Genomic DNA, 23,009 nt, shown 5'->3' on the forward strand with positions numbered 1-23,009 from the left:
TGTCTTCACAGTAAAATGTTTATATAAATATGGTGAATGGATGCTGTTTATAAATATGTCTAAAGGCTACAATCTGAATTGCTTTCTAGATCACTGCATATTTTATTTAAGTATAAAATACTTTTTTCCTTGCTTTACAGTTCATAAACAGTCAGATTAAACCTCCCATCTACTTGGAACTCCCTATTCTCCCTTACCAGTTATGACCTAGAAAAGAGACTTCACAACTTGAGTTGTAGGGTCAGTGTACTTACTATCATATAAAGTAAAAAAAGTTTGAGAGCTGACTTCATCAGTGAGAGTGGTGTTTCATCAGCTCCTCCTTCTAAAGGTTGAGAGCCTCAAATACCAGGTTTATATGAGGAGGGAAAAATGCATATACATATTCATTGGAAATCAGTGTAAACTGTGATACACAGCTATGATACTTAACATCTAGTTGGGAAGAGGTATCAGGTGGGGTTCAACAGAAGTCTGTCCTGGATCTGATATTATTTATTATCTTCATTAATGACTTAGATAATGGAATTGGGTGCATGCTTGGCAAATTTGCAGATGACACCAAGTTGGGTATAGTTACAGATAGTCTGCAGTGTAGGGCTGGAATCCAGAGTGACCTGGATAAATGGTATGCAGTCAGTCATCTGAAATTCAACAAGGACAAGTGCAGAGTCCTGCACTTGAGATGGAATAACTGCATGCACAAATACAGACTGCCTAGGCTGGGGTACTGTGCAAAAGGAGGTGGGGGTTCCAGTGGACCATAAATCTGAATGTGAGGCAACAGTGTGCTCTTGTGGCAAAAAACCAAGACCATACTAGGTAATCTTAACAGCAAATCAAGGCAAGTGATTCTTCCATTCTGGTCGGCACTGGTGAAGCCTCACCTGCAGCATTGGGTCCAGTTTTGGGGCTCACACCTGAAGAATGATGTGGACAGATTGGTAAGAAGCCAGCAGAAAGTGACAGAAATTATTAGAGGCCTAAGAAGCAATGTTTAAGAGAAGAAGAATGAAAAAACTAGGCCTATTCAGTTTGGAAGAGAGAAGACTGAAGGTGGATTTGATAACTCTTCAAATGCCTGCAGGACAGTTACAGAGAGGATGGAAATGGGCTTTTCTCTGAGGCTACAGGAGACAAGACTAGGAGCAATGGCTTTTAAGCTGCAGCAGAGGAAATCTGGGTTGGAGATTAGGAAGAACTTTATTATGATGATCGTGGTCAAGCTGTGGAGCAGGCTGCCTAGAGAAGTTGTGACATCTCCATTCCTGGAGATTTTGCAGAGCAGGTTAGACAAATACTTGGCTGGGATTGTTTAGTCAGGGATGCTCCTGCCCTGAGCAGAGCTAGGTGGCTTCATGAGGTCCCTTCCAGCCATACTTACCCATAGTCCTAAATATAGCATGATGGCTCTTTAAAAGATAAAATAAAATGAGGAAGCTGAACAACTGGGCAATTATTCAGTGTGCAAGTTGTTGCCTGTGTAACCTATGTAAAATGATGTAGTGAATCTTGGATAATGAGAAAAATTGAAATGTCCTAGACAAGGTAGACACTCTGATTCACTGTTCCAGTCTGGATATCCTGTCAGAGTAAAGACACCTGCAGTCTTCTGAAGGTGAACAGCTGAATAATAAAAGTAAGCAAACTTAGAGTAGTCAGTTTAAAAATGTAATGTTTAGTTCATTTTTTTGCATCTGGCTTACATGCATTACCTTTGTCTTGTATGTGAGCTAGATGGGTTCCTTCAAAACTCAGCTTCTACTAAGCATTACATATACTAACTAACCTGTTGTATTCAGCCCAGTAATGGGAAAATGGATGAAATTTAATAGTCTGTGGTGTATAGGATCTAATGATCCTGTCTGGCCTTAAGATCCTTGAATATATGAAAAGTTATTTAGAGTCAGTGGAAAACAAATTCAGTATTTTCATAAGTTTCCATAAAATGGACGTCTATACACAACTCCAAATATGCTTTTGCAACTATGCAGGAGAATTTCAGAAAACCTTAGAAAACATCTTCTTCACCTTACCTACTCCAAAAGAGAGCAACTCAAGAAGGAAATCAATACATGCTACAACAATTTAAATGAGAGAAATCCAGATATCTTCCCCAAAATTATACAGGCATACCTTGTCTTACTGCACTTCGCTTTATTGCTCTTCGCAGATATTGCGTTTTTTTACAAATTGAAGGTTTGTGGCAACCCTGCGTCGAGCAAGTCTGTCGGCGCCATTTTTCCAACAGCATTTGCTCACTTTGTGTCTCTGTGTCACATTTTGGTAATTCTCACAATATTTCAAACTTTTTCATTATTATTATTATTATTATATTTGTTATGGTGATCTGTGATCTTTGATGTTACTATTGTAATTGTTTTGGGGCATTACGACTCGCTGAAGGCTCAGATGATGGTTAGCATTTTTTAGCAATAAAGTATTTTTTAATTAAGGTATGTACATTGTTTTTTTAGACATAATGCTATTGCACACTTAATAGACTACAGGATAGTGTAAACATAACTTTTATATGCACTGGGAAACCAAAAAATTCATATGACTCGGTTTATTAAGATATTCGCTTTATTGCGGTTGTCTGGAACCGAACCCGCAATATCTCCGAGGTATGCCTTGTACAATATATACAAAGAGACTGCCAAAGATTGTCTACAACATCCATTCAACATAAAAAATATGGAACCAATTACTCCAGGAAGCAGAAACAACACCAGCACTCCAGCTTCATACTCGATGTCACTGAAAGAACCAATTAACCTTCAAATATTATCAATCTCTCCATGCACATGCTTACTAAAGCTGAAAATTCTGTCCTCTCTAAAGGCCTGAATTTCTGTTAGGAAAAAATACCCTAATAAAATACTACAGTGTGGAGAACTAGAAGAATTATTCTGTCTACTCTGCCTAAAAGAATATTTCCACAACCAAAATGAATCTGCTTCCAACAACACTTCATCCTTTGACAACATCAGGGAAAAAATAACCCCAAAAAACCGATCAGACTGGACATCTCACTGTGGACAAAATTCCAAACCTTGAGTGCTATATTGACTGCTTCAGGGAAAAAAACAACAACACTTGCCACCATACAATCTCTCTCCCTCTCAGAGAAAAGAGCCATAGACTCTCTTAAGGTCCAACCACCAAATAATAATAAACCAGAAGATAAAGGAGGAGCTATAGTTATCCTTAACAGCAAAGACTACATAAAAGAAGCCAAAAGGCTACTCTGACACAATCTACTACAAAAAAACTAGAGGAAGATCCAACTCCCCTTGTTACCTTAAAACTCAAAACTATTTCCATCTGAACTACAAGGAAAAACTACAAAACTTGATTTCCCCCCCACTACCCAACCCAGGGACTTATTGCATGCTTTCTAAAATCCACAAGCAAGGGAACCGGGGCACACCTATCATATCCAACCATGTAATCCTATCTGAGGAAATACCAGGTTTCATTGAATCCATCCTAAAACCTCTTGTCACCCAAAGAGTGAGTTTTGTCCAAGATGCAACAAACTTTTTATGGAATCTTAAAAACATAGACCACCTTCCCAACAACAACCTCTTAGCCACCATGGATATTACCAGCTTATATACCAGCATCTCGCACCAGGATGGCATCCAAACCTATCTTACACATCTACGGGAGCAAGATTACAACTGAGAATACAGACCTAAAGATATTACTGAACTTGTACACCTCATTTTCACATATAACAACTTCACTTTCAGTAACCAGTACTTCCTCCAGCACATGGGCACAGTTGTGGGCACCAGAATGGCCCTACAATATGCAACCTTTTTATGGGCTGCCTGTAAGAAGAATTCCTCAAGGACTACACTATCAGACCCATATACTTAAGATATATAGATGGTCTATGCATCATTTGGACTGAAAACCTGCAATCTCTGATTTGATTTCCATCAAATTCAGTAATCATCACCCCTCCATCAGACTATATCGCTTGAATACTCTAGCACCAACGTTTCTTTTTTAGACACGATCAATATCCAAAATGGTAAAGCACAAACCACCATATACAAGAAACCAACGGACCAACATACATATCTACACAGAACCAGCAATCATGCTAAACATACTAAGAAATCTGTAATAGACCACCAAGCCCTCTGATACCACTGAAATTGCAGTTAGGAAAACACCTGCAGTTGTCACCTCACAAATCTCAAAAGGGCTTTCACTCAACAAGGACTATCTTCCAGAGAGAGAGATCACACTTTTGAAAGAGCCACCTGGATACCACATGAAGAATTGCTGCAGTACAGAAAGAAAATCCCCATGAATCACACACCATTAGTTATGATACACTATCCTTCCTTGGAACCTATACAGAAAATCCTCAAACAATTGCAACCCATACTAGAAGAAGACCCAGTTCTTAAAGAGATCTTCCTAGAACCATCTATCTTAGCCTTTAAACAAGCACTGAACTTCACCAACCTCATCACCAGAAGCAAACTTCTGTGGGCTAAAACATACCGAATGGATCCAGTCCATGCCAGGGCAAGAAATGTAAAACCTGCCAACACATCTCCACTACTCCCACAATAACTACATCCCACAACCGAACCAATACCATTCCTGGATCTTATACCTGCACCTCCAGAAATGTAACATATCTCATCCAGTGCATTAAAGGCCCCGATGGAAAATTGTAGGGGAAACCAAACAGCAACTTCATACCAGAATGAACGCACACTGAAAATCTGTCAAAGACAAAAATACCCAATTATCTGTGGGGGCGCATTTCTCATAAGAAAACCACTCTCGCTCCAATCTTTGTTATAATCCTCACAGGGAATTTACAAAACACTTGTCGCAGATGAGCCTACGAACTTCACTTAATCAGTCTACAGAAAATTATGGACTAAATATAGACATTTATGACACATTTATAACCTGCCTGCCATCATAACTTCAGGCACCTCCTCTACAATGTACCAGCTACTTTACGTCACTATTTCCCCCTCCCCCACCCCCCATTGTCTCTTACCCCCTCTGATTCCTCACTACCACATAGTTGCATTGTCCTTGGCCTGTATTCCTGCAGACTGGCTTCTAACCCATCCAGGAGGCCACAGCACAACTGTAGATTCCCCCTCTGCCTGAAGAAGGAGGTTTGTACCCAAAAGCTTGCAAGGAAAATTTTCCAACTATTCAGGTGGTCTACTAAACTGAAAGATATCACATTTACCCAAAAAACCTTGTCTGCTTATTGCTATAAAAATTGTTGAGATAATGTCACATGTGTAGAGGAAGTTGCAGTCATCATTAAGAAATTGATTTCACTGAAGTAGATGAAAGTGCAGGAGATATATATGGAGTTGCATCTTCTCTTGAAATGTAGAAAGTAGACCCGTAGTGTTAGCCAAATCATCATGCGATGAAAAATACACTTTAGTCTGTATACAGTAAATGTGAGGAGTTTGATCATTTGAAAAAATATCTTATTCATTCCATTTGCAGGTCGTTTTATGCCAGTTTGCACAAGACATTTTTCCACTTTTGGAACATTACAGCTTTGTATGTATGCCATTCTAACAGCACAAATACTTAGAGATCATTTTCAGAGTATGGTGGACTGCTAACACACAAATGAAATTCTGGTTCCATTTAAGTTAATGACAAAACACTTATTTATTTATTTTCAGAAGTGGCCAGGATATCACCTTGTGCCTAAATCCAGAGAGTTTGTGGTTATGCAACAACAGCATAAACTCACCTTTAAACTATGTGTTCATATAGACATTCCAAAACTGTGCATTTTACTTAAATTTTTGAGTTTTTAATATATTTTGTACAAATTTCTTCTGGGATGGAATAAATGTTTTTTTCACTTAATTTGGATTTATTAGAAGTAAAACAGGTAAGATAAGATAAATGTACATTCCTAATTTGTTTCAGAGAACCATCTCTGGCACTTTATATTATCAAGTACTAGGAAAGTAGCCTTTTGCTAACTGAAAAATGGTATACTTCCCTTAAATTATTTCTTTCTAAAAGCTTGTCAGTGGGGAATCTGTTATTTTGCCTTGTTGATGCACTTTTCACTGGATGAGGTTTTTTTCTGATTTTTTTCTTTTCTTTTTTTTTTTTTTAAAGAACACAGTATATCTCAGACATGAAGATAAAAATATTTGGTAATAGACTGGAATTAATTCAAATGATAGAAATGGCATTAATGAACTGTATTTCATTTGATTCTCCTAGTGTTGTTCAAGGCATTTTTTTTTCCTTCAGCTCTTCTGAAGATAGAGATTCATGGGAAACCAATTTTGTTTTTAGGATTCTGAAGGGGATACTCCACTCCATGATGCTATAAGTAAAAAGCGTGATGACATCCTGGCTGTACTGTTGGAGGCTGGGGCAGATGTAACTATTACAAACAACAATGGATTTAATGCTCTCCATCATGCTGCACTAAGGGGAAATCCCAGGTAAGTGTTTTTGTTTCTGACTGTATAATGTTTGCTAAAAATCATCTGGGGGAGGAAGGGATTTGTAGTATTAAGGTTAAGGAAACTTATAGTTGTCAAACAGCAGTCCCATTCCTATGTCATTTTCAGTTGCTCATAACTTCTGGAAAGTTGAAAGGTATCCTGATGTACTTCTGCCTCAAAGTACTGTTTTTAGGGCAGATTTATTAGAAAAATGCTCCAGCTGTTTGACTATATGAAGGGAAGCTTGAAGGGGGAAGGAAATATTCTTCAAGTCACTTTTCTTTACTCTTGGTTTTGTGCTATTTTTTAAGTTTTCCAGTTGAAACACCTGAGGCATAGAACTTTGGAATTTTGAAGGGGGTTAACCCTTATTAAAAGCCTTGAGTGTTCAAGTGGAAATTCTATTTGGAAGCAGGGAGGTTTTATTTAAATGCAAAGTACAGTTACAGTGACTGATAAAAAGTATTTAATAATCTGTTGAAGGAAGGAAGGTATGTGTATTCTGTCTGACTGACATGTACATAGTTAATGGGGATATTTACAGTGTTGCATAGTGAGTGGTGGAGGGTCTGTAGGAATGGGGTTGCAAGCTTGGTTGCAAATTCACTTACACATCTTTCATTTTTTTAGCAACAGGGTGTGTACCTAGTGAGAAAAGTCATTTGTTGGCCTGATTTAACTTCTAAAGAATTTCCAAGGCTTTATAGTACACTTAAGAATTAGGCCGTTGGTTCAGATTATACCATGGATGCAGTTACATGAGCACCCTTAATTCTGCCCGCTTGTATGATGGTTATTTCAGTCATTAGTTTCATCAGCTTTGGTCAGTATTTCTTCAGTAAAAGCATCATGTAGCTATAAAATAATCGTTGTTGAATTTATGACTGTATTTAAGTAGCCATTGGGGTGATACGTTTACTTTCATCCAACACAAAAAATGTATAATTGAACACTTTCTGTGGTAGATCTGGGATTTTGCCTTCACAGCAGTTAATTCTATGATTGTTCATTTCAGGCATTATTTGTTGTGCTCAGTTACAGCATACTTTTTCTAATCTACAGTTAAATATAGTTTTTCTAATGCTTGGTTTATTGCTCAGTTTAAATGAGGAGCTGTATGGAGCGTTTTCATTATATCATTGTTTACCTTATGGATAAATGACTTTTCCAGAATTGTCAGGACAACAGTTCTTAGTAATTTCATATTCAGACACTTATTTCCTTTTGCGATTCCAAAATGCTTCCACCGATTTTCAGCTCATTGAATTTGGAAAAACAAGGCACCTCTACTGATGCAGGGACTTTCTTTCAGCTGAGTTGTTAGGGTGGATTATTAGAAAAGGCATTGTAAACAGCAATGTTGATTTTCATATAATAAACACAAAACTACATAATGCCACTTATAGCTATATTTATGAGTGGCACATTAAACCAGAGGAGGTAGATAAGTAGAAATGATGCTGTACTCAATAGGATAAATGACACCACTAGATTTTTCTACTCTGCTTATAGTTGTAGCATCTAAGGAAATGCTTCTAGGATTCAATCAGGATTTTAATATGCTGTTTTGAAAACATTTGCATCTATGTTGGAAATATGATTTCTTAATAAATCAATCACTGAACAGTACCATTTTCTCCCCATTTTTCCAGGAGACCAAGCCCTTTGAGGATGTGGTACTGGACACACGGGTTCATCCCATCGATATTATGTACTGTAATTATCTGGAATTAGGGTCAAATCAGTATGCAGCTCAGTGAAACTTATTTTTGTTTCACTTATTGGTACAATGAAGCTATCTGTTCCCACAGTGAAAAGCTAACTGTTCCCATAGGTTTTCTCCTCAATATTAGAATACATGCTTGTGGAAACGCATTTGGTAGCAACTGTCCAGAAATCACTTGCTGTCCATTTATAAATTTGAGGGTACTCCTTGCTATAGTAGCCAAACAGTTAAATCAAACTGTCTGTATTTGGCAATAAGGTAGATTCTTTCTTTGGATATAGATTCTGGTGCACTTGCTCATGTCTGCTGCGCTTACTCAAACTGCAAAGTAGTCTTTGCGGTTTGATTACTATAATCAGTTAGATTGCAATAATAAATCAGAATCAGCTCTAAAATGATGGTTCTTAGAGTATGCAGAACCCTTTCTGTATTTAAATGACAGAGGAAGACAGTCCCAAATATAAATACATGAACCTTTAAGTGGTAACTAGGTACCACTGCTATAGGAGAGGAATGGTTAAATTTGGTTGGTATGTTAATCTTTTCTGAATATAATAAATTACTTACTAAGCATTTAAAAAGAAATTAAATGCTTTATGCAAAATGCAAAAAATAGTATTTTGCTTTGTTAATGCAAAAAATAGTTTGAGTTAGGAGTTTGATGGGTTATTGCAAGAGTGGGTGGATGTTTTATATACCTGTATAAGAAGATATTAATGGAAACAAGGAAAAAAAGTTGCATTTAGTGCTGGAAGTTCCATGGTTTCTTATCTCTTGCCAAAATGCTGTTAGTCTAGGTTCAGTTTCTTTGAAAGTCCTATAAATTGTGTTCACAGTTGCTCCCTTCATTGTTCAGTTGATTTCATTGCCCTATTGTTAGCGTCCTTCTGGATGTAGCAACCTAGCTTTAGCAAGCACAAACCACCTAAAACCAGAGGCATGATACAAACATACTGACAAACTTTGCTTAAGTAGGCCATCTTAATCTGTATTAGCTGCAGTTTCCACGTGCCTTGAAGCTGTAACCTTATATAGGGAACACTGCAATAATCAAGCCTCAAGGTGACAAACAAAAGTGTGCCAGTGTATCAGAATGAAGGGTTCATCTTTTTGCTAAATATAGAGCATTTCATTCAGTTGTTTGGATCATAGGAATATGCGGCTGGGAGGGATCTCATGAGCAGGTTCATAGGAAAACAGCACTAGAAGAGACCTCATGAGCTCAGGGCAGGATCATTCCTGCCTAAACCATCCCAGCTAAATGTCTGGCTAACCTTCTCTGGAAAATCTGCAGGGGTGGAGATTTCACCATCTCTCTAGGCAGCCTATACCACTTCTTGACAGCCATCATAGTGAGAAAGTTCTTCTTAATCTCTAACCCAGATTTCCTCTGCTGCATCTTAAAAGCCATTGCTCCTAGTCTTGTCTCTTGTGGCCTTAGAGAAAAGCCCATTTCCATCCTCTCTGTAATGGCCTGGCAGGCATTTGAAGACTTACCAAATCCGCTCTGTCTTCTCTCTTCCGGAATAAATAACCGTAGTTCTTTCACTCTTTTCTCCTAAGTGTTGCTTTCTAGGCCTCTAATCATTTTTGTTACTCTCTGCTGGGTTCTTACCAATCTGTCCACATCCTTCTTGAAGTGTGAGGCCCAAAACTGGACCCAGTACTGCATGAGGAGGCCTCACCAGCGCCAACCAGAATGGAAGAATCACTTGCCTTGATTTGCTGTTAATAGTGCCCAGTATGCTCTTGTGTGTTTTGCCCCAGGAGTACACCGTTGCCTCACATTCAGCTTTATGGTTCATTGGAACCCCCGACTGTTTCTCTGCAGTACTGCATTCTAGGCGGTCTGTATTTGTGCATACAGTTATTCAATCTCAAGTCCAGGACTTTGCTCTTGTCCATATTGAATTTCAGCTGATTGATTGTGGTTCACCTTTCCAGTCTCCAGGTCATTCTGGATCCCAGTCCTAACCTTCAGAGCATCTGCAACTCCACCTAACTTGGTATCGTTTGCAGATCTGCCAAGCATTCACTTGATCCCATTATACAGATCATTTATGAAGGTGTTGAACAATACTGTACCCAGGACAGATCTCTGAGGAAGCTCACTTGATACTTCCTCCCAACTAGACATTGAGACATTAATGACTATGTGTTATGCATGATGATCCAGACAGTTATATATCCATGTTACAGTACTTCCCCATATCTGTATTTCCTTAGTTTGTTAATGAGAATGTTATGGGAGATGGTGTCAAAAGCCTTGTTTAAGTCAATGCATGTCACATCCACTGCTCCCCCACATGCCCTGAGATTCACCTTATTATAGAAGGAAATCAAGTGGTTAGGCATGACTTGTTTTTGGTGAATCTGTGTGGGCTGTTCTTGATCGCCAGGTATCCGGGTTTTCTGTTCGTAGTGGAAAAACATAGTAAAACCTGGATTTTCTCATTTTAAGGAGAAGAACTCAGAAAACAGGGTTTCCCCTTGTAGGCTGGGGAGAATGGGAGAGGGTGGTCAGGCAGGGATTGCTGTGTGCATGTGCTCATTCACACATCCACATGGCTGCCAGGCAGCCTGAAGAGCGGCTCCCCACAAGTAAGTCTTTGGGGGCGGGGCGGGGAGAGAGGGGAATTGAGGCCTCCGTAGTGAGGGAGGGAAGGAGTTGGGCAGAGCTAGGACTAAGTCTTGGGCTGGGGCTGCTGCCTAGCTGGGGCAGTATATGGGACTTGTGGCCTGTGACTGGAATGTACAGCCGCAGGCAGCAGGATGGGGCTGTGGGCAGCTCATCCAGGGGGTCAGGCAAGAGGCCTGGCTCCCTGCCACTGCATGTACTCCCAGGGGTGGCCATAGGAGGCACGCAGCCCCCAGATTTGTGTGTAGGGTGGATGCAGGTTTCCCACTGCAGACTCGGCACTCCCTGCCTCCGTAGTCTAGCAGGCAGGACTTGGTGTGCCAGGGCAGAGTGCGGAGCTCCACGCCACCATGGTGAGGCATCCCCTGGCCACCCAGCAGTAGTGGAGATGGCAGTGTGGAGTTATGCCCCTCGCTGCTACTAAGTGGGCAGGGGGAACTTCATCATGGTGGCGTGGAGCTCCCAGTGGTGGCAGTGAGCTTCCCTGCCTGGCCCTGTCTGCCCTGCTGCACTGGGTCCTTCCTGCTGGGCTGTTGAGGCCCTGAGGGGAGGGTGGCAGGGTGGGGAGCCCCAAGCCCGCAGCAGGCAGTCCACATGTGCCTGCCCCCCACGGGCTCTGCTCCAGCTGTACCGTCTATGGTGGAGGGGGAGCCGGGCTTTGCTCCACTGCAGCAGCTGCTGCTTCCCACTGGTGACAGCCACGGTTCAGGCGCTGCTGAAGGGCGCCAGGGGCTGCAGACCCAGGTCCTTGGCCCCATAGCCCTGGCAGCTGGGGGCCCACTCTGGCAGGGCTAGAAGTTTGGGGGGCTGTGGTTGCGGAGTGACCCCAGCAGGGTTGGGGGGGGTCTGTAAATGGGGAGTGAGGGGCACCTACAGGGCTGTGGGTGGAGAATGAGGGGCACTGGCAGGGCCCAGGGGGCTGTGGGTCAGGAGTGAAAGGCACCAGCAGGGGTGGGGGGCTTTAGGTCTGGAGTGAGGGGAAATGGCATGGGCAGGGCACCAGCACATTGGGGCTGCTCAGCACCAGAAAGTAAATGTGGGGGGGACAGCCACAGCTGGATCTGTGTCCTGGTGAGTGAAGGGGGAACTCTGATTTTCCACGATAAACTCAATATCAAATACCAAAGTTTATAGGTATTTAGAATTTATTTTATAATAGTATGTTTACAGATGTGCTCAGGGGAAGAAGGGGTGCTTTAATTAGAGCAGCTCTAAGAGCCACTCTGATTAAAAAGCCTGGCAAATTATGTGTATCAGCATCCCTGTACTGAAAAATGGCAGCGGGGGTGCTTTAACTACAGCTCGTTGAACAAGTTTTAATTAAAAACACCCCTGTTGCCATTTTTCACGGCAGGGATGCTGATGCATGTGACGCCTGGAGTATTTTATAGCGCAATAACTACCATCAAGTCTGATCCGAGGTTGTAATTACAGCGTGTTGGAGGAGCCTGTCTGGACATGTATAGTTACCCATAGTGATTCGGGCACTGGTAGTGTTCCAAATTGCTTTAAAATGGTAAATATATCAATAAAACATTGCATTTAACTGATACGTATGTATATAGTGGCATTTTGTTTTAATCACAGAAAAATGCGGATTTGGGATTTTTAATTAGAATTTGCAGTTCTTAAATAGAGAAAACCAGGTTCCCAGCTGATCACCTTGTTCTTTTAGGTGCTTCAAAAGAGATTCCTTGAGAACCTGCCTTGTGATCTTTGCAAGTATTGAGCTTAGGCTGACCGGTCTGTAGTTCCATGAACATCCTTCTTCCCTTTCTTAAAGAAGAGCATTATATTTGCCCTTTTCCAGTCACCTGGGACCTCACCCGACCTCTGTGAGTTCTCAAAGAGGTTAGCCAGTGGCTCTGAAAATACCTCAGCCAATTTCTTCACTACACTTAGTATGTATCCCATTCAGCCCTGCCAACTTTGAAAACATCTAGCTTCTTTAAGGAATTTCTCACCTGTTGTTATAGTATTCTAGACTGTTTGTCTCCTTCCTTATCTTTGCTGACAAGCATGCTCATCATTTGGTTAGCTGATCCTATTTGGGAAGACTTAAGGCAAAAAGGCATCTAAAAAGCAAATAATATTGTAGAAAACTTACGAAAAAGATTTCTGGACAGTTGTTACCAAGTGGGTGTTGGAGGCAACTGGGTGCCCTGTACAACCCTTGCACTAGACTCCATGCCAAGTTCTAAGCCTTAGCAGGCAAACCTCTTCAAGAGCAGCCATGTATATATATTCTGCTAGAGTTTTCAAATATGTCAACACATTATTAGATCTTTTCTACATGTTTCATCTGTTGTGCAGTTACCTAGTTAATTGCACAATTAATTTAGACTGGCAAATTTAACTATGGCACCTTAAAAACAGGTCCAACCAGATATAGAAATGTGTAATAACTATTGCTGGTTTCTGTCCAGCTTTACTTTGCTCCTCTAGCCTGTGTCTCTGCGGTTGGGAGACAGCAACTGCTGTGATGTCCCAGCCATGGGGGTGCACCCCACAGCTGCCAGGGCTGAGACTCCTGTGACTCAACCATAAATGCACCACATACATATCTGGGGTGCAGCTGGGGCTGAGTTCCATCAACTGTGAGACTTACAGCTGTGGGAGCTTGTTATTTGCTGGTGTAGTGGAGCCCAGGACAGCAATCATGGGCTCCCCTTGTACTGGGAAATAAGGTGTGATATGATCTTATGCTGGATCTTACAATTGTGCTTCCTGCCATGTACATGTGGCATGACAGGATGTGCAATTGTGTGGATCATGTATTAGGATCCCTGCACATATAAAGGGACCTTTAGTGGTATTAAACCTAATTGATCTAAGATTTGGCCTACACATTTTTTCCATCTCCTACTCTAAGCTGTTAAAGCTGCTGTGTGTGTATTTTTCTCATTTTAATGCTTTAGTGCTTTAAAGAAGGCCAGTGCCGTATGACCCCAGGCAGGCTAATAGCTAGAAACTAAACAGACTTGGAGATAAGGCACAAGATTTCTAGACATTACTAGAGAAGTTCTGTCATGACTTTGAGTAATCTTTCACAAAATTAATTACTTTTGATCCTAGTGGTAGTTGAGTTAGTAAAGCAGTATCTTGATTCTTAAAATTGAGGTCTGTCTTCTTGAAGAAGAAGCTTTTTGATTAACATTCTTCAGTGAGGTATTTAGAATTGACCCCATAATAGCCTGAGCTCCTTTTTCTGACTTTCACCAGTAGGGAGGGTTAAAACATCTGAGTATCAGGGAATGAAATTTGAGAAATGTTCCAATCCCCTCCTCCCTGCTATCCTACCTCTGCCTCTCAACTTCCCTCTCCCCAGCCCCTGATTTATTTGGGCTGTCACTTTGAATAGAATTAACAGAACAATGCTGTACCAGCTTGGGTGGCTCATAAAAAATTGCCAGTTTAGGTACATCACCATTTGGTCACAGGCATTAGATGCATACTGTGTTATAATTATAGTACAGCTTTCATCTTGATAATCTCTTACTGAGGATTTTTCAAGTTTATAAGTTAAGATAAGCATAGCTGTACTCTGATACAGTTATTCTTGATCTGATATATTTAGTTGCATTGAATGTGCAAGATTGTAATCTCTTGATGCCAGTGATATTCTTTATTCGATCCATGTTTATTTCTGAATGCGTTCTTTTAAGTTCTTTAATTTGGTCAAATCAGTCTAATTCTAAGGTTTGGATATCAAGTATTGAATGATAGGAAAGTAGTATGTAGCTTAAGTTTAGATATTTAGGAATTTGCCTGTTTTATTTTTCTATGAGAATATGATTGTACAGTAAATTTTTAATAGGCATAATGTGTTCTGTGAAGACTGCTCTGATGTACGAGTGAAGGAACAGCAATAGGTACAAAATGAGAATGTTGAGCTTTTTAAAAATGTATAAAACTGCACTAAAATTAAATGCCATACACTTATTTTTTAAATGAAGAAGTGTGGTGCTAAGATGAGGAAAAATAAGATGAATGAAGTGTGTAAAAAGCTGCAGTTCTGGTAAGCAGACAATCTTGGTAGTTTAGTGTGTATAAGTTGGCTGGATTGTTGCACACTAATTGGCTTCAGACTTTTGCCAGAGATTCTGAACCTCCTTGATTGAGGTTGCTTAAAAAAGTCAGACATTGTCTCTGACACTTAGCCAGTTTTTTCTGGATATCAAACAGAAACCAAAATAGACTGTAAGATTTCTGAAATGGCTATAATTATGGCTTTAGTCAGCTCCTTGAGGTCTACTTGGTGGGTATTTCATTTGTCTTTACAAAGTGTCAACAGTCTTGAGGCAGCTTACGAAGAGAGCTTCATTCATAGTGTAATAATAACTTAAGTTTGATGTCATATTTGCACAAAATACCTGAATGTTCCTTATATGGATGACTGTACTGTTGAACAGCCAGGCTACCAATTTCTTCCAAGAATAATTAAAAGCTAAATGACTAATTAGGTTTCAACCTGGAAGAGACGTTGGATGCAGGAGTAAGCATCAGATTTGTATGTAGTTCTTTAGTAATGTGGCATGTCATTTTGTGGGGACAACTAGTTTGTGCACAAACTAGTAATTGCGAAACTATTAAAAGGAGTTGATAACCCTTTTCCAATTAATATTTTGTGTTTTGTGAATTTGCATTTCTTCACATTGTTATATTCCAGTCACTTCATAGCTTGTTTAAGTATTGAACTAGTTGGTGATGGAATTTTATTCTTTGGTAAATTACTGGAGAAATGTGTTTTCTGAAAAGGAATGCTATAATTTTTCTTATTTTTTTTTTTAGAAGCATGAAAATGTTTTTTTGATTTTATACATCATAGAGTAAATGCAGATAAGTAATTTGAGGAGTTCAGTGTAAAAGGCAGGTACCCCTAAAATGGGGTATTAAGTACAGAAGTAAGTTTTAAAATGCTTTGGAAGGAGACATTTATTTCTAAAGTGGAGTGTGGGAAGGCATATCATCTCAAGGTTAGACCCATAATTAAGTAGCAAATTAGAGTGTAGCAGGGAGGTCAATGATAGGTATTATCTTTAAATAGTATATAATATGCTCAGCATGTATGAGATGCAAACACAGTTGTTACCCTGAGGAGTTAGTTTCAGTAGTGCAATATCCCTGTGAAGTAGTGTATGGCCCTAGAGTACTTTTGTAAAAGCAGCTTACATCCCCATTTTTTAAAACAAGGTTTGAGAGAACCTTAAAAAAACCCAGAAGCAATAATAATTGAAAATTGAATTTATTTGCCTACACATTTTTTTTGTAGTGAAATTATCACAACGCTTTTCTCTTGAATCAGAACGGAGAGTGAAACACAAACAACTGTTTACATAGAAATATAGCTTCTGGAATTATGTTTAACCTACAAAATGCCTATTCTTAATTCGTTCAGAAGAGTTTAAGCATGTTCAAAGTGGTTATATCATCAGCTTTGCAATTACGTATGTGCTAATAACCATCACTGAAAATATTTGATGTCCTGTAGTGATCAATGCATAGCTACAGCTGGTTGAAGGGGACCAAATCCATTGAACAGGTGATTTGGTTCCATTTTACCAGCTTTAGCAAAGCATTGGAGTGCAGGCAGCCAATGAGTTTATTTCATAACAAAACAGCCCCAAGTTTCCTTATCATATGCATATAATTTTACAGAGCATATATGACTTTTTCTTCAGAGATAATTATACACATCTGTGTTTGCTTTTAAATTTTTAAGTCATTCCACATAACTCAGATTTAGGGAGGACAGGAATGAAAGTTACACCAGAATGGCTTGTATAATCTACCAGTTTATTCTTGCACTTTTATAAGCACAGTTTTTAGAACTGGTAGATTGGCTTAATAATATTGTACAGTTACAGTATTACCTTCTGACTAATTCCAGAGTACTAAATAGCTCTATTTTTTTGTGTGTGTAAAATACATATAGTAATTATCTTTTATCATAAGAAATCGCATTAGGATAGGCATGGTATTTTAGTTTACCCCTTGCTGCTGTTTTTCATGACAGTTGGTTAGCACTAGTAACAGATTGGGTTGGGTTGTGGGAAGAGGAGTATCTCAGACCCTCAGTTATAAATGTCAGATGGTCTTAATGCTTTTTTTTTTTTTTTTTTTAGCATATCCCTGGTCAGGATATCCTTTAGAAATTCTGACTTTTTAGTGTAACACAAGGAGATTTTTTTACGTTTTTCTTTCTGTACAAACTTCTAATGCAAGCAAACAAAAAATAGCTAAAGCAATGTCTCTGGCTTCTGCTAGATGAAGGTCCTTAGCACAACTTATAAAAGGCTCTGTAAATGTGCTTATGATGTAGGCATTGTCTTGCAAGGTGCTGGTTAGTCGTGGCAGATGAACAGGTGATGCTTGTATTTGAAAGACCTGTTGTACTTTTGCAAGGGGGTGGGAGAGCTGCATCAATTCAAACTATTCCGTAATAATGCACTATGTCAAGTATAGTGTGCATCTGTTTGTGATGTCTGATGTTGGTGATGAGATTTATGTAAATATATTCTTTACACCATGTATCCTAATAGAAACATAGCAGGTGTGCCACTTGGACTTAAGCATTAAAGACTGCCATAAAACTGGTTGCTATTTTTACCAGTTATACAGGAACTGTTTTACAGATCCAGCTGCTCAAGTGTGCTTTTGGATGGCAATACAGTTTAGTGTACTGGCCATATCGGGGCAAAAAATGGCCATGGAAAAAAGTAGTGTAGCATTTGATAATGTCAGCATCTGTTATCCCTGTCAGTCACACAGTCAAAATGTTTGAGTTACAACTGTGTCAGCAGATGCCCAGAGTTCAATGTGTGCTCAGTTAAAATTGAACAGCTGATCTAAGTGATGGATGTGACATTTTAGAATGACTGGGTATATATTCTTAGACGGATATTAACGTGAACTAGCAAGAAGCAATATCAACATAATTTTAACTTTTGTATATGACTTTCAGAATTGTCATTTTGTTTTAGAATAGCCTTGCAATGCTATACTGACAAGGCAGGAAAGTATACTGCATCCAGTGGCTCGTTATAAAAAACCTTTCAAACTAAATGTGTGCTTTTGGAAAGTTAATCTTAAAACCAGATTATTGCAGGCATAAAGAAGGACAGCTTCATAGAAATAAATGATGTTACCCTCTCTTACTCCAATAGTAAAGCTATTAGCTACGAGTCTAAAAGCAATTTGGTACTACCAACCTAAGTAACATTACAACACCCAGTAGAGCTACTATAGTTTAGTTTGTTTCCATTATAAACCAGCTTGTAATATGCATATTATAGTTCCATAGAGACTGCATGCCAAAGAATCTGTTTATAAGAGAAATAACTTGCAGACAAATTTATTTAAAGTATTTTATGAAAACAACTAGATAAACGTAAAACTATTTGTAAGAATACTTCTTTGTAATGTATATAATTATTCAGTTTTAGTTAAACTCTTAAGCTGGCAGTTTTATTCATAATATTGTCTATTAACTTTTGGTATGTTATAGGAATTAAAATATTTCAGTTGAAGAATTCACACTCATATTTTTTAAAGCACTTTTATCCATTGTTAGGTCCCTTGTATTTGAGAGCTTCTCCCCCATCACCTGATTTAAAATGACCCCAGAACTTAAAGTATATAGCAACAAATCAATCTGTGTTAAATTTGCCTGTTTGTCTCAAGCAGATATAATATGCAAGGGACTGATGTTTAGAGACTGCTGTAATATCTGTACACAGTTAAGCTGGTGAAACAAGTCAATCCTTCTAGATATTTTGGTGTTGAACAGTTTTAGTTGGAGGATATCTTGGGGTATTTTGATTAATTTTAGAAGTTAATTTCAAGTTGGCTTCAAGCTTTACTATTTTGTTACTTTTCATATGGTTCTGGCAGTTAGAGCTTATTGGTCGTTTCATAGTTTAAAACTAAGTCAAAGGAGCATTACTAAGCTTACTGTTCTTATGTAATTCAGAATTATTTATCCCTTTTTAAAGTTTTTAAAGTCCATTTTTCAGAAAAGCCTAAAACCTGACCTGGCAAATTACTGTCTCTAAATAGTAACCTGTAGTTCTTTGTTTTTCGTTTAGGAATCTCTCAATAGCTTTAATCCACTGACTGGCAGCAGTGGCCTAGAAATCTCTGCATTGTCACTTTCCATGCATAAACCTGACACTGCATTTTGTTTCATTGAAGAGCTCAGCCAGCCTTCAATGTTGATTTTGAAGTAGACCAAATTTTAAATTTCAAATATTAGACTTATGTGAGATCATTATTTAACATTCTGGTAACTTTTCAGTTTTGGGTTATGAAGCAAAAGCTCTTAACCTCAAGCAGCTTCTTAACACTTTGTTAATTACTATTTAACAATCAAGACATACATTTGAGAACTACTGAAATCAGAGCAAGTTCTGCATGCTTAAGATGGTAAAATAATGTCTTACATCGAATTAGATCATTAAGGGAAGCCTGATTAATAAGAAACGAAATGTGGATGTAATAGATTTTAAGAATTGGTCTCCATTGATTTTTTTTTCCAGATAAGCTATGCTTTTGCATCTAGTATGTTCTAATGAATATTTGCGTTTTTAGTTCATGTTGCCTTTAAAAAATGAAAACACCAAGATTATATACAAAACTTATATACAACCAAAATAGAGCTTTCGTAGCAGCTTGCTCTGTTAAGTGACTTGGGATAACATTTAATTCTTTTCAATTTGTAAGCAAAAAATGTGTTACAGCAACTGTAGCATGTATCATCTGACCCTCCCCAAATTAATTTACTTTGTGAAAGTAACTCAGGAAGGAGACCTGTTTCTTGCAGCAGCTGTTTTAGTTTCCTCTTACTGGTTGTTCAGTGCCTGCCAAAAATACATACTTCTTTACATTCCATAGCATTGTATGTTCATATGGGTACATAAAGAAGTATGTACTCTGGGCAGGTATACAGCTATATCTATCAGAGGAATCTGCAAAGTATTTTGCTTCCTTGTCCTTCTATTAAGCAAAATGCAGGTTGTTCCTTCTTTAGAAAAATAACCTTACAATAAACTTGTTTATAAGCTAATATTGTTACTAAGATTTACAATACAATTTACCTGCAAAGTGGCTTAAAGTCTATTACAGTTCATTGTTCTGTGATGACATGAACACTTGAAGCACTTATCCCAATTTTTGGTTGCCTCTTGCTGTTCATTCTGGCTGGCCAGGTTGGAATGAAGAGTTGAATCATTGATGGGTAGCTTTGCAAAGTATTTTCCTGGAGTGGATAGTTGTATTCCACCATAAGAACTTCAACTTTCTCTGAGATCTTCTCTCAGGCTTCCATGCTGGTATATGGTTTGTATCTAGTATCCTGAAGGGAAGTATAAACTCATCTAATATGAAGATTATCTTGCCTTCCACCTTACCCCTCATTCCCCCACCCACTTGCAACCCCCCAAACAAAAACTTCCTGTCAACTTTTCCCAGGTCTAGTATCACCTTTCTGCTGCAGATCCAATAGTTTGTTTTTTTTCTTAAAAAGAAGAAATCTCCCAGAGTGCCAGTGAGCCTATTGATTGAAAAGATGATGACATTGAATTTGTGGGGGAGGGGGAAAACTATTTGGGCTGTAAGCAAGCTGTAGGTCACATGTGAAAGCTAGTACTTGTTCAGCACTTCTGGAACAATTTTTTTTTTTTAAACTTTGTATAGTGACTCACCTGCTTCAGTCAGAATCTCTTCTGGGCTTGCAATATCAATGACAATTGACATAAACGTTAAATGTACATCTGTTCTCCATTCCTCATATTCTATTATGTGTTTAAGATGCAAGGCCATCTTGTAATGACCAGTGAATAGTCAGTGTGCTGGCCAGGTTTGACTTTTAAAGACCTGTCAGATGTAGATTATATTTCAAGAGTTTATTTGAGTTATTGAGTACACTTTATCTTTGTGGTGTTAGAAAGGATAATTTGAAATAGGTGTAACAATCAGTGAATTTAAAAGCCCTGAGCAAAGGGGAGAGTAGAAGTAAAATTTCTGCAGCCCATGACAAAAACCTAGTGCAGCTGATAGAGAGCAAATCAGAGTGTAGCAGTAGCTAGCACAGTACTACAAGGAGAAACAGCAATGCAGCATTAGAATTACAGCATGCACATTCTAGGTTTTTAACTGGGTTGTTTTTGTGTACATCTAAGATATAAAACACTTTGAAAATCTGACTTAAAATATGCTTTGGAACTAAGCACTGAATTATATTATTGACCAGGTTTTTAAAAGCAGTTCTAGTTGTGACTTGCACAGGAAGGTAAGGATGTATTCCACTAACATTAACTATTACTTTAATGTTCAGAAATCAATGCATGGTAATAAAATTCCTTGAGTACATCTGAGATAGGAGATCTTTCTCAAACAAGTTTTTTTTGCCATGAAATTTGGACTAAACTATTGTTGTTTACTCTTAAGCCTGCTCTTTACACTACAAATGCTTGATACTTCAACACACTGAAATTAAGCTGTGCCCAGAGTAGAGGGGTTAATATTACAATAAAAACAATCTAGTAAATAATAGCTATGCATGCAGAAAGTCATAGGCATCCTTTAAACGTGCAGAATAAGGCAGGCCTCCTGATGTTCTGTTACCTGTAAGCTTAGTATCATGCAGCATTTGCAGTTGGAAGAGAGGTAATGACCTAGAGACACATCAGCAGCAGCCATCTCATCCTGAGTGTTCGTTCACTCTATTCGCTGATTCAGCTCTTCGTTACATGGGAGGGGGGAGCAAGGAGGGACGTGTCGGTGAATTCAGTACCTTATCACTTCAAACAGATAAAAACTTAAAAGCAAAATAGTGTGAACAGTGATGCCCGATTGGCACCTGCTGCTTTTCTTGGAATGTATAAAATGTGGATGATGTTGCATAGAAATTGTACCTTGCGCCTGGTGGACTAAGAATTAAGTGTCCAAAGATGGATGCTAGGAAACCAGGGAAGGTGAACTTAGCCCATTGTTAGATTAAAATAATCAGAGAAAAAAAAAGTTGGAGTGACTTACAAAACAAGCAGCAGCCCCCCTCCCCCAGCAAATATTTGATTTCTTCTAGTTCCTTAGACATTGCACTGCATCTTTTCTTGCTTGAAGTTAAATTTCCAGGCTTAACTGTAGGCAGATCTGTGTTGAAGCTACTTTCCATCTTCAGAGGTCAAGTCTCTTAGTGCGAGGTCAGGGCTCTCACATGCACAATATAGAAGAGACTAACTGTATTTCCCAGTCAGGGCAGAAGCAAAACTGTTACAGCTTTATAGGCAGCTAAGCATTTGAAACACGCACTCCCAGGCAAACAGGCTCTCTTGTGTCTCTCTCTTCCCTGACCATATTTAGTCAACCATTGCAAAAAATAGTCTCTCAGCTGTCGATTGACGATCCAGAAACTGAGGGAGGCTCTATCTTGCTCTCTGCCTATTGATTGTTCATCCTGGAGTTCCAGTGCTGCTTAGCCATTTGTTCTGATATTTTTTAGCACTGCCAAATAAAGCGGTCTCTCATGTTTCCACTTACATTTCCCAGATTTGCACTGAGCTTGCGCTGCTACTAGTAAAGCCTGATGCGGCTGCCACTATACTTAGCAACACTGCGGAGCAAAAAAGAAAAAAGCTCTGCAAGTAGCAAGACACAAGGTCTTTAGGCAGATATAAAGCAATAAATAACCCTCGGTGGCCACAACAGATTGTGTAACTTCTTGATCAGCAAAAAATGCTATGAATATTAAATTGCTTTTTAGTGTGAGGCCTGAGTAGCCTTGTTTAATTTCATAGCTTTTTAAGTTTTGCCTGCTGATCTTAAATTTTACAAATGCATTTTGTTGCAAGTGTTTGCCTGCAGATGAAAGCAGAGTCGGAAATTACATAAATTTTGGTTAAACAGTGAATGATTTTTATACTATGGATTATAAGTCTTTAAAATTGCTTTTTTTGAATTTAACAGTTTTTCAAAGTAGTGTCACTTCAGCTGAAGAAATGTTTTTCAGGAGTAGAAAATTTAAAACATAAGACTCACTCTGAAGGTCTTATTTTTGATGCATGCAAGCCATTTGTAATAAGGTCACTACTGATACTTTCACAACCTGGACGCTCATTTTTGTGTATTAAAATAGAGCAGACAATATATTTCTTTACGG

At 38.8% G+C, this 23,009-nt stretch overlaps 1 protein-coding gene and 1 long non-coding RNA gene across 6 annotated transcripts in view; one reads left to right on the forward strand and one right to left on the reverse strand.

Annotated features, from left to right (window-relative positions):
* LOC149869143 (uncharacterized) overlaps positions 1–22,106 on the reverse strand; it is a 51,279-nt gene extending 29,173 nt beyond the window's left edge. For 2 of the 4 annotated variants that reach the window (XR_016441395.1, XR_016441394.1), the window contains exons 1-2: positions 21,476–22,106; positions 19,948–20,204 (exon numbers count right to left, since the gene is read on the reverse strand). This is a non-coding gene — a long non-coding RNA (uncharacterized LOC149869143). Of the gene's footprint in view, positions 1–16,081; positions 20,205–21,475 lie in introns of those variants that run through there. The other 2 variants (XR_016441393.1, XR_016441392.1) reach the window with 2 other exon arrangements.
* The window catches only part of MIB1 (MIB E3 ubiquitin protein ligase 1), a 123,805-nt gene that overhangs the window by 46,765 nt on the left and 54,031 nt on the right, over positions 1–23,009 (forward strand). For both annotated transcript variants that reach the window (XM_090039797.1, XM_090039796.1), the window contains exon 12: positions 6,334–6,485. In XM_090039797.1, the coding sequence (XP_089895923.1) occupies positions 6,334–6,485 (152 nt within the window). The remainder of the gene's footprint in view (positions 1–6,333; positions 6,486–23,009) is intronic.

This window comes from Crocodylus siamensis, chromosome 3, assembly GCF_052110815.1.
Source record: "Crocodylus siamensis isolate JL-2025a chromosome 3, ASM5211081v1, whole genome shotgun sequence".
NCBI lineage: Eukaryota > Metazoa > Chordata > Crocodylia > Crocodylidae > Crocodylus > Crocodylus siamensis.